The sequence below is a fragment of the Cryptotermes secundus genome, unplaced genomic scaffold (genome assembly GCF_002891405.2).
Source record: "Cryptotermes secundus unplaced genomic scaffold, Csec_1.0 scaffold330, whole genome shotgun sequence".
In the NCBI taxonomy this organism is placed as follows: Eukaryota; Metazoa; Arthropoda; class Insecta; order Blattodea; family Kalotermitidae; genus Cryptotermes; species Cryptotermes secundus.
The window spans coordinates 2,430,196-2,442,448 of NW_019734317.1; the positions used below are offsets into that span (position 1 = coordinate 2,430,196).

The 12,253-nt window shown below is 38.3% G+C and overlaps 1 protein-coding gene across 1 annotated transcript in view; it reads left to right on the forward strand.

Moving 5' to 3' along the window:
- The window catches only part of LOC111868557 (protein l(2)37Cc), a 19,578-nt gene extending 8,232 nt beyond the window's left edge, over positions 1–11,346 (forward strand). Inside the window, exons 4-7 of the mRNA XM_023859310.2 lie at positions 1,503–1,645; positions 3,792–3,908; positions 6,858–6,953; positions 10,937–11,346. Of these exons, the coding sequence (XP_023715078.1) occupies positions 1,503–1,645; positions 3,792–3,908; positions 6,858–6,953; positions 10,937–11,152 (572 nt within the window). The 3' untranslated portion in view covers positions 11,153–11,346. The remainder of the gene's footprint in view (positions 1–1,502; positions 1,646–3,791; positions 3,909–6,857; positions 6,954–10,936) is intronic.
- The last annotated feature ends 907 nt before the right edge of the window (positions 11,347–12,253 follow it).

A 12,253-nucleotide genomic window follows, 5' to 3' on the forward strand; every position in this document is an offset into this window, starting at 1 on the left:
CCCCCAAAAAAAAAAGATTGAATCTGACTGCATCCTAGTTTACATAAGTTTGGATTGTGGTCTTCTGGGTTTTGGCACCAAGAAGTGCGGTAGGTTATTACTGTCTTGCAGGAACCTGCTGCAGATTCCTCCTAAACAACAGTAACCACACATAAATCTATATGATGGCATAACCCAGAAGACCACAGTCTAAATCTTTACCACTGTGAAAACCATAAATCTCACTTGTAACATGTAATGGTAGGTGATACACAATACCTCATAGTATATAAAAGAAGGAAATAAGTTGGCAACCAAGATGAAATGTGAGAAATGTAAATCTGAACAAATTGAAGTTTGTACTTGTGTTCATTTCTACAGGATTAACAAAATCTTTCATAACAATCATAGAAGATTGGTACTCTTCAGGTAACATAACAGAATTATGTAGTACATGTGTAACACATTGGACTAGTATCAGTTTGAAAAATTTATTTTTCTGTAGATTATGGCCATCAAACATCATGTACATATGTCAGTACATATATTATACATTGATGTCATGTTATTGTAATTGTAAAAAGTATGCACTGAAGTCCCTGTTTCATGAATCTCTTGGGGATGGCTTTCATTACACCAAATCAAGGTTTTTACAAAGTATGAGTTATGCAAAATTACATCAAGGGACAGTTCATCTTCTGTATATAGTGATGATCAAATAATTTACTTCAGTGAGTAGTTAAATACATTTTTTCTACACAAGTAAATATAAATACATAGTCAAGAATATCAAATTAATTTAAAAAATAATTAGGCCCTCTCCAAGAAATTGTTTTGCTTATTATTAGGACAAGGAGTCATCTCGTATCACATCACCACAATGTGATACACATGTGACCTACCCAAGGTAGGTTACCTTAAGTTACCTTTCACGAGATCCCCCCCCCCCAGAAATGCTGGCACATTACTGAGGGTGCACAGCCACTGTTACAGATGGGTCTCCAAAGAGTGATTGATGCTGTGTGTATTTATTCTTATAAATTCCAATAGAACTTTGGTTTAATTTTTACCGCAGAGCTGTCACACTCCTAAAGGCATTCAAAGTTGTGGGCTAATTCTACTGTGAAGAGTTTTATCCCCTGGGATATAACACTGTATAGTCCATTGGAAGTCATCCAGCTTCAGGCAGGGTTCTTGCTTGGCATATTCTTCAACCCTGAAGATGGAGACACTATGTTCCTCTGAAACTTCAGTTGGCTTTCAGTGGACTTCAGTGTCACAGCTGCGCCTGTGAGATCCTTGAATCCTACAAATGTCTACTAAGTACAGAGTCTGTGAGTGCAGTCTGAGCCTTACTGTCTCCTACACACTCATCACACTCATATTATGGCTTTGCATGAGCTGTCACTCACCTTTTAAATAGGTTAGCAATATAAGTTTATCTTAGATACCAGACAGTGTTAAGTATCAGTGACAAATTCTGGTTTATTAAGTGTAATGCCATACTCTGAAAAATGTTCTAGATTTGCAAAATGTCAACATCACGCTTCGTATTCTCTTTCGACCTACTCCAGATCAGCTGCCTCGTATCTACACAATTCTTGGTATCGACTATGATGAAAGGGTTCTGCCTTCAATTACCACAGAGGTGTTAAAGGCTGTTGTTGTAAGTAGTTCCATGCACTGAGTTTCTAACCAGTTGGGGGGTACAGAGAGACAAAAATAGGTCCTTTGATACATGCAAGAAACTTCAGCAAGTGAGTCAGTCAACACACACATACACACACACAGTGCAGGTAATTAACTCTTATACTAAATTGTCCCATTTGCGATAGCATTTTTTTCCCCCTTGTCTTTTATGAGGTCTAGACATATTTTTCTGTTAGACAGATGTCAGTACTTGATAGCTCATATTAGAACATGTGACCTCATTGCAAAGTGTTATAAGTTGGATTCACTCTTTTTACAGCAGCAATCAGAGGTTTATTACTGTACTGTTTGGGTTCTGTTTTGAAAATCGTTTATATATTTTTAATTTTAGAACAGTGGTGAACATTAAATTTCACCTCAAATTGACATATATTGTGAAGAACATTCCCAGAATATTACAAGTGTTACGACATAGGTTTTGTGTGATGCAAGCAATTTCAACGAGGAAATTATAATAAATGATCCTGTTGTCCTGTAGCTTCAAGAACCGATTCTGATATGGAAAACGTCACTTATATTGGGGGGGGGGGAATAATCATCAGTTGATTGTCTGCAAATTCTCAGATGAACTGAACATGCAGAAAGTCTGTACAGATATTGTTTAAAGAATGTGTTTGTTTAGAGGAAAGGAAATTTTTCAGAATGACATCTGGGGAGTGACCAGTGACAAGACCTAAATTAAAATATGACACAGAAAGAAAATGTCATTGTCCCATGGTGAAGCTCACTCTTTCCCAGACTGAATGTTAACGTCAAAGATTAGAATTCTGCTAATCTCCTTTTGTGATATAGAAGGAATTTTCAAGTATAAATTTCATCATCCTGAAAAAAAGTCAAGCATTCTGCCTTCAAGTTTTTGAATGTTTATGGCAGTGGATTTGATGCCAGACAGGTGTGTTTTGCATCATTGCAGTATATCTTCCCATACATCTCCCTCTATAATTCAGTTTTGAGTGAAGATAAAAATACCAGAATTCAAACAGAAATCGAATCATCTTGCCATAGGTGTAATTTTGATGTACGAGGGGAGACCCAAAAATAACCAGAAACGACCTGTTGCGCACGCATGCTTTGTAGTTACGAGCTGTGCTGCTAGATGGTGTTAGCTGGGGGTCTCCTGCGACTGTTAGTGAGCTGGCGTCAGTCTGAGTTAAGTGGTTTGTCTGTGGTGCTCTGTTGTGTGCGTTCCTGTTTCAACCCTTTGGCGATTAGTGAGATGGCCGACCAGAAGGAACAAAGAGTGTGCGTGAAATTGATGAAGATCGTCNCCCTAACAGAAAGCAAAATTTCACGCACACTCTTTGTTCCTTCTGGTCGGCCATCTCACTAATCGTCAAAGGGTTGAAACAGGAACGCACACAACAGAGCACCACAGACTAACCACTTAACTCAGGCTGACGCCAGCTCACTAACAGTCGCGGGAGACCCCCAGCTAACACCACCTAGCAGCACAACTCGTAACTACAAAGCATGCGCGTGCAACAGGTCATTTCCGGTTATTTTTGGGTCCCCCTTCGTATGCAGAATTGAACATTTTACTGATGGGTTTTGAGTCTTGAAACCATTCAGAGCAATATGATGATCTCCGGCAGTATTTAGGGACTTGGGATAGAATTTTAACATACAGAGGCAGAGGAGAGCAAAATGAAAATGACCAAACCTAACACTTAGGGATAAAATGAATTCTTTTTTTGTAGTGTTGGTCTTGCTGCATCATTTTGAGACCTTATGCTAACCCTTGCCATGTTACACAACTTCACTAAAATTTAAATCCTGTTCATTTTTTCTGTCTATAATTTTTGCCACCCCATAATATCAGTTGAGTTTGGTAAAAAGCCACCTCCTGTCATCTAGGATCATTCACAAGAACTGAAATAAGATCAGTGTAAATGAATAGCAGATTGTAGAGTATACTGTATACAACATGGAGAGGCAGAAAGGTACTTGCAGATTTTTTTGGAAATGACAAGCAATGGAAATTATGTGTGTAAGTATATTGCTTCTGGTGCTGGAAGGGTTAGTACTCTTCTGTTCAGCTTTGTTGTAGATTGCAGTAAATCTAGAGGTGAGCTTTCAGATGATTTGTTTGTATATTATTTTAGGCTCAGTTTGATGCTGGGGAGTTGATCACACAACGAGAACTTGTATCTCAAAAGGTCAGTGAAGATTTGACAGAACGAGCTTTACAGTTTGGCGTCATCTTGGATGATATATCAATAGTAAGTTAATTTCTTTTTATCTCAAGCTCATCAGAAATGTATGGTAAGACATTTTGGTCCAAGTTCTGTGATTAATGATAATGAATTTTATTACTATGTTAACAAAGTATGTTTTCAGTCAGAGCAACTGTCTTTAAAATTTGTTCACAATGCTTGTCTACTTCTGAAGATTTAGTACTGCAGGGAATAAGGGATTAAATGGCATGACAAACAAATGTCTCCAAAGCACCTTCTTTGTTGTTTGGTCCTATGTAATCCCACACTGACTAACATCAGGATGCACTTGTACAGATCATTTGCATTGGATATCCCATTCCTCAAGCTGAAATATAGTTTTAATAATATCATTACCATATTTACATGCTTCTTAATCAGAAAATTATGACTGTATAATATTAAAAAAAAAGATAAGTTCTTCTGAATGCTGCTGTGGTTTCCCCATGTTAGATGTTCTTTCAGATCTTTGCTTATTATGAATTTAACCTGAACAGGCTAAGATCCCAGCACAGGACGTGTGAGACAGAGAATCCTATTAGCAACATATTTTTATGGCAGCCTCCCTTAATTCACCAGTTCTCATTTCCCAGAAGTGCTGCTTATGTTTATCGAATAGGAATCCATCCTGAGGACAAGGAAGTGGAGGAGCAATATGATGGAAGATCAGAAGCATGGTATTGCTGTTCAAAAGTAGCAGCCACTCCTAGTTAGAGAGTGTGATGGTTTCCCTGCATATTGAAAAAATCTGTTGATGCTGTAATTGTCAGAATAAATGTCATTGTACCCCAAACTACAGCTTTAGCTCTACCTTCTGAGCACAAGAAGTGTAAGTATCCTTGGTTTGGGGGAAACTTTAATTTTATATTCAGGAAAATTATTTTTATAGGCACTTTGAGAGGTTTAGGACTGGTTATTTTTAAAACAGATTTTCTTTTTACCATAAATTTGTTAAGACAGTTATCACGTCGGACAGATTTAACAGGTTTAAATCCTTCAACAGAAATTCGAGAGATCAACCCTAGTATTTTTTCAGTATGTGTCCTAACTGAGGAAAAGGATGCCAATTTGTTGCAGCTAGAAATTGTTGGAATGTTTTTAACTAACCCTTCCAATATTGCAGAGGTTTTTTCAAAACATTTCGCTCTGTTCATGGTATTTCATCATATGGAACCTTTCCTTCTCTTAAGCAATGTACAGAAGTTTCATTTTTATCTCCCACTCAAACTTTGATGTTCAGAATGCTATAAAACTATTGCAACTATCAAAATTAATTGGACTTAGTAGTATTGCAAGTTTTGTTATAAAGGGTTGTACTAAAATTTTCATACCAGTTCCGAGGTTTATTTTTAATCTTAGCTTATTTCAAAACACTTTCATAACTAGTGGAAGCAGCAATTGTTCCCGTTTTCAAAAAGGCAGAAGTTCCTGTCTTGGTAGTTACAGATCCGTAGCTATTCTTAATGTGTTCTTAATTTTTCTGTATTATACATGACCACATTTCTCACTTGTATAAGTTGGCTTATGTCTTCTCAGCATTATTTTACCAAGTCATAATACAGTTTTACCAGTTTAGTCACCTTGATTTTGTAGCCCCTGTAGTTTGTTCACGAGGTCAAACCGATTCTATTTATTTTGACTTTAATATTATGACTTTTGAAATTAATCCACATGAACTGCTTCTCTGTAAATGTAATAATTATGGATTATCTCCTGGCTACTTAAACTGGTTTTGCAGTTACCCAACAGCCAGACAGTCTTAGTGTGCGTATTTATGGTGTGCAGTTTTCGCCATTTGTTATCAGGCGTACCTCAGATGTCAGTCTTGAAGCCAGTGCTTTCCAATTTCTGTATTAATGATTTATGCAATGTAATTAGTTGTTCCAGTGGTCTTCTTTTTGCTGATGATCTTAAGTTGTTTTTTTTTTATAGCTAGTGGGGTGGGACGAAGTCCCTTGTACTGCAGCCACTTTTGGCCTATTGTACCAGCCCCAGATGATAGGTGAGGGTGATTGTGGAGCAATTGGTTTGAATGAAGATTGGCAGGAGAAACCGAAGTACTCAGAGAAAACCTGCCCCAGCGCCACTTTGTCCACCACAAATCCCACTTGACCAGACCCAGGATCGAACCCGGGCCGCTGCGGTGGGAAGCCAGCGACTAACCACTTGAGCTATGGCGCGGCCTAAGCTTAACCTTAGTAAACTCAAAGTTATTACTTTCACTAGGAAACTGAATATGTTTAATTATAAGTATACCCATGAAAATTTGCTTGTATGGGAAAGTGATCATATTAATGATTGGGGTGTACTTATTGATTGTAAACTTTATTTTCTTCATCATCATGTTGACTTTCTCCTTTTATTTGCAGTAAAATTGCTAGGGTTAATTCTCACCATCACGATTTTGTTTTTCACCGTAGGCAGTGTGCTGATGCTTTATTTTGCTGTGATCCTATCTAAACTTCAGTGTGCTTCTGCATGGAACTCTGTTATGATCATATACATCATCACTCAGGCACTTTATTTTCAATATGTATTTAGAATGACATTAAATGTCACCTTCAGTTCTAGAAACAATCAGTATTCATTTTCCTGCATCAAACATACGTAACTTTTATATGTTAAGCTGCTCCTACAGTCATTGTCCTGAAGCTAGATGTGCTGCTGCTGCCGATGCAGTTTGTATATCAGATATTTTTAGCAATTTAGACATCAAGTGTAAATAACCTAAATTAATTTAACTTTTTCTGTATTTGTTCATTTATTTTTTATTTGTATGTTTGCTTGTGTTGTCTTTTGTGTTTTTGCTGACACTGATTTTTCCATAGCTAATAGTTCGGCACAGAAGTAAAGAAGTATTACATTCTCGTCATCGATGCTGCTGCTGCTGTTGTCAATGTCGTCATTGATATGCTGTTACAGAATTACTGGAATTGTGTGTTTTTTTCTTTGCAGACACATTTAACATTTGGCAAAGAGTTCACACAGGCTGTGGAATTGAAACAGGTTGCTCAGCAAGAGGCAGAGAAGGCTCGCTTTCTTGTAGAGAAGGTAACCATTATGAAAATTAGTGTCACTCTCTTGAGTCTTATATAGAATGGTTGCAAAGCACTAGTGACCTTTTAGTTAGGAAATCATTTACGTATCTCATAATAAAAATCTACTCATTCATTGTTCCATTGACCAAAGATATAAATGTAATATAATGCTAAGGTTACACTATAAAACTGGAGCACTGTCTGCAAGAAGAATTAATTGGCATGGCCTGAAGGATGAGAGGATACATAGTTTGCTTCACTGTGGTACTAGAAAAGATTTTTCGTATCATAGATCTGTTTACTTTATTTCCCTTCACTCACTCTGATAAATTGTCAAGTTCTGAATGCCATATTTACATAACATAAATATATTGCAATTATGTAAGAAGCATGTTCTATTTAAGTAGAAAGATCAGTGTATGGTAAAAAATTTTGGTATGCATGGTTCAGTGGCAGAAGTAACACAGTAAAAATAAATATGAAGCATATGGATGATTCCATTGTTACACAGGTAGTAAGCAGCCTCCGTAGTCTAGAGGTAACGTTCCCACCTCATGACTCGTGGTACGCGGGTTCAAACCAGGCGGAGGTCGTCGAATTTTTAAGGGCGGAAAAATTCAGGGAACAAGTCCTCTGGGAGGGAGTTTAAGCTGTGTGCCCCTTGTCGTAGCTTTACGGCACGTAAAAGAACCTCATATCTCCAAAGGAGGTCACTGAGCCAAATTCAAGGATGTTTCCCACCCAACAAGTAGTCTCTAACGCCTCTGATAGATGGGGGAAGCATTATAGATACCGCCAAGCTAGTGGAGGCCGAACTCGCTGGCTTGGTCGGGACTGATGGTACACACCAATATTGGTAGGATATAGAGACTGGTTCATCATAGAGGGAAGCACAGTGGACCAATACTGGTCTAAGTGCATGGGGAAACCCACCCTCTCCAATAACTAACTAACTAAACAGGTATTCTTTCTCACTCTCACACATGTGCATGCACGCGCGCGCACACACACACACACACACACACAGGATCAGTTAATGTTGTCTTAGTACACTGTTAAGACATAATTCCTATTTGATGTTTCTCTGTGAAAGAAAAGAACACCTTCCAACACTATTGTTGCTGTTGCTTCAAACCGTTTTACTTACCATCACATCACATAAAATGCTTTTCTTTATATTATATAGCATGTTATGTATTATATCATTTACTATTTTGATGTCTTTGGCAAAATTAAAAAAGAGCAGAGGAGAATATTACCAGATAAAATCACAAATAATTCCATTCATCAGTCTTGGTTTTTTGCTTAATATGGCTAAGTGGGGTTGTTGAGCCCTGTGTATATGTGTTACGAAGGATGGCAGGCATAATTGAAGTACATGATATTAAATTGTTTCAAGGTGGCAGACCTATTCAAACTGTGCACTTTTGTCTTAGATACATTGTCTTTAAAAGGTTTGTATAAAAGCAGTGCATGCGCATACATCTGCATTGCAGTAACATGAGTACACATCCGTGATTTAATAACAGTTGAGTTTGAATCGTAACCTGCTCAGTGTTAATTGAGTGAGTGTAGGTGTGTTATTCTGTTAGCTTGTGTTTAGTTCTGTACTGCATTCGAGTGTAGTTGAAATGTGTTGTGAACATACCATTTCATTATTTAAACAATGAATATGCAAGTATGCATTTTATTTATAGTTTTAGCAATGGTAATTCAAGAACCTTAGTTGAACAATATTAACCTTTAAGAGACGGCCATTTAAATTCCGGTAGTGGTAGCGGGACGGAGTTAATTTAAATGCCCGCCACTGTAGAGTAATAAAAATTGTAATCATGTTACTCAAAATGCTGTGATTTCTACAATATTTGTGATAAATAAACGAAATAAACGCTGCTTTTATCTAGAAAGAATATCGAATCAGTTATTATAATTTACCGATTTTAAAATCTCTAAAAATTTTTACACTGATGCCAAAAAAATGTTTCCCCTCAATTTCGAACGTCTGTGCACAAAAATGCATACAGTTCCTGCACAAAACATTTCTGCAGTCTGAATGCCTGCTGGTGACATCATGCTCTAACTATGGCTTGTGTTGCTACAAGGTTGGATGTTTACGCTTCGTTCATCATTCTCAAGTTCGTAGGTTCCTTTCGGTATGAACGAGTGTGGGCGATGTCTACTCGTTCGCAGAAACACTGAGTGTTTTATCTCATATAGCCAAACAAGAAGTAGTCTCTTTTGAAATATAGTCGAGCAGTGTCAGAACGTTCAAGGCTAGCATTGTGTTTAGCTGTCCACCATGGCCTCGTATTTGGAAGACGCTGAAATGGAGAATCAGCTTATAAATGACACCGATTCAGACTGTTGTACCGATGACTCTGAGAGTTGTGAGGAAGAAAGTGAATCAGAAATTGAAGTCGATGAAGAACCATCATCTTCATCGGCAACCTGGGGACCACCACACCAGCGTGGCAAGAGGAGTGTGAATAATTATTCAGGTGGAGCTGTGGGCAAACTGTGGCAAACAGTTATAGCATCTGTCGTCGAACCTGGAAATGGACAAATAAACTATTTTTCCATCTCCTGGATCTGAACAGTTACATCCTGTTGTCACACAGAGAATTTCGTCTCGCTCTTGTGCAGAATATGCTCGAAGGGGTCCACTTCGCCCTCAACAGCCCAGGGGTCGAACCCCTGCCGTTTCATTGGAGATACCTCGATTAGAGGAGCTCAAACCACATCACTGGCTGTTGATTTCCACGAAGAACCATCATCTTCGTCGGCAACCTGGGGACCACCACACCAGCATGGCAAGAGAAGTGTGAATAATTATTCAGGTGGAGCTGTGGGCAAACTGTTGCAAACAGTTATAGCATCTGTCGTCAAACCTGGAAATGGACAAATAAACTATTTTTCCGTCTCCTGGATCTGAATAGTTACATCCTGTTGTCACAAAGAGAATTTCGTCTCGCTCTTGTGCGGAACATGCTGGAAGGGGTCCACCTCGCCATCACCGGACCAGGGGTCGAACCCCTGCCGTTTTATCGGAGATATCTCTATTATAGGAGGCCAAACCACATCACTGGCCTACTTCCTCTACTTCACAATTGAGGTGTCGTGTGTGCTTTTCGCGTGGGAAACGAAGAACCGTCCGGACAAAGTGCGTGAAGTGCGATGACGGACACTGGATTTCTGGATGTTTTCAAGATTTCCACACGAAGCCAACAGTCCGATAGACGACGCAGGTGGGAAGAGAGACAACTTATAAAGCTGGTGACCAAAAATCATGTAATTAGAAAAAGAATTTATATCTTAAAATTAGATTTTAAAAAGCCGGCCCCACGCGTGGACTGTGCGACGACCTATGGCGTCATTCGTCCCCTTGACTTTATTTTAATGACGCCATGTGGCGTCGCTCGGCTCTTAAAGGTTAATGACAGTTCCTGGACAGGATAATTCCAAATAAAACAAGTTCACTAAAGTTCACAAACATCTGCAAGAGACTGGAACATTTCCTATCATTTCAACATCAGATCATTCTCCAAGAGATGCAGATGCTAGCCTTGTTGATGGTTCATTTCATCTTTATTCATGACTAGCATGTATCATCTTTGCTGTTGGCATTCTGACCATTGTCTACTTGTGTCCTAAAATGTGGTCCTCTTTGAACATTTTGTCTCTGTTTAGCTTTCTGTCTGATGGTGATATATAGTGAACCATTGAAACTAGTCAGTTGTGTAATTTTGTACACAGATAGAACATGAGCATAACTGCAAGTTCTTACATGAAATATTTTTTATTAAAGATTATACAAATGTGGAAATTGTGTAAAACTTTGAAGTTACATGTGGCAACTTTAATGTTGGTAGATCTATACTAGTTATTGATTTCTAATTGTTTAAGTAATTTTGAAGAATTTTAAGGAACATCAGTGTCATAAGTTGTCTTGCTGTATAATGAGAGATTTCCTACTCTGACGTAAAATGGTGTTTGCAGGCTGAGCAACAGAAGAAAGCAGCAGTTATATCAGCAGAGGGGGATGCTCAGGCCGCAATACTGCTTGCCAAATCATTTGGAGAAGCTGGTGAGGGTCTTGTGGAGTTGAGGAGAATTGAAGCAGCTGAAGACATTGCCTACCAACTGTCCCGCTCACGACAAGTGGCTTACCTACCTGCAGGACAAAACATACTACTCAACTTACCAGCACAATAAAACACTGCTACATCCCAACCTTGCTGTCAGGATTCTTTCAGCATATAGGACTTGCATAAACAGTAACATTATGTGCGTCTTGTAGACTGTGAGAAGTCTATGTTTATTGAATTTTTTAAAAAGCTTCAGATTATGTTATAGAACATAATACAGGGTCTTTTCCTGTGAGAGGAAAACGTTTTATTTTCAAGATATTTTGTNTTGTGTTTGGTGAATATTGCAGTGATGTTTACAAATGAATTTACCATTCTCTGACATTGTTAAAGAGAATCCAAGAAGACTTTGTGTACTACATATTTGTTTTGGGAACTGTTTTGTTCAAAATGTAAAATACTGATGGGTAGACAATTCAGTGGTAACTTAAAATTGAATTTAAATTTTGTATTGGTGGGAGGGCTGCAAGAAAAATAACAGTTTCTACATTTTAGAACAATTGAAAATTGAAACTTATTTTGAGGAAAGTTCATATTCACAGTGAACACAGTAGCAGACTGCCATGGGTTTTTAAAGCTTTCTTTAGTGTGAAATGGTTGACAAAAGTTCATTTGATGAAGAGGAATGTTCCTGCATTCTTTGCAGTCCCATCCTGGTTCCCTGTTCCCTGGACGCATATGGCACATTGTACTTGGAAAAATCCTCTTTGCAGTAAGTGGGAAGTGTGTTCCAATGGGACATGCTGTGGATCTGTCTTCAGTGTCTTCCTCCTTGAAAAGTTGTTCTCTCCAGGATGTATGTCTGGAACAGTCTGTTATTCACTTTGTGGTGGAATTACACAAGTGCTTTATTCGACCCTCAGCTCTTCTCGGACACAATTTGTAATATTGAATGAGTGGGAGAAAAGTTTCCCATACATCTTTTCTTCAGATGCTAATAAGGTTTGATCTTCCGTCAAGCCAGTCTGTCTCTCCCCCTCTCTCAAATAATCGAATTGGATTGAGCTGCAGCATATAATTTCTTGATAACTGGTATTGTCTTCCTGTTAAGCTTTTCAGTATTGCCCATAGTTCCTGTGTGAAGGGTAGATGACAATTAAACACATATTTTTGTCATGCTACTTCAGTGATTATCAACTGCTTCATGGGACATCGCCTTTCCTTACTT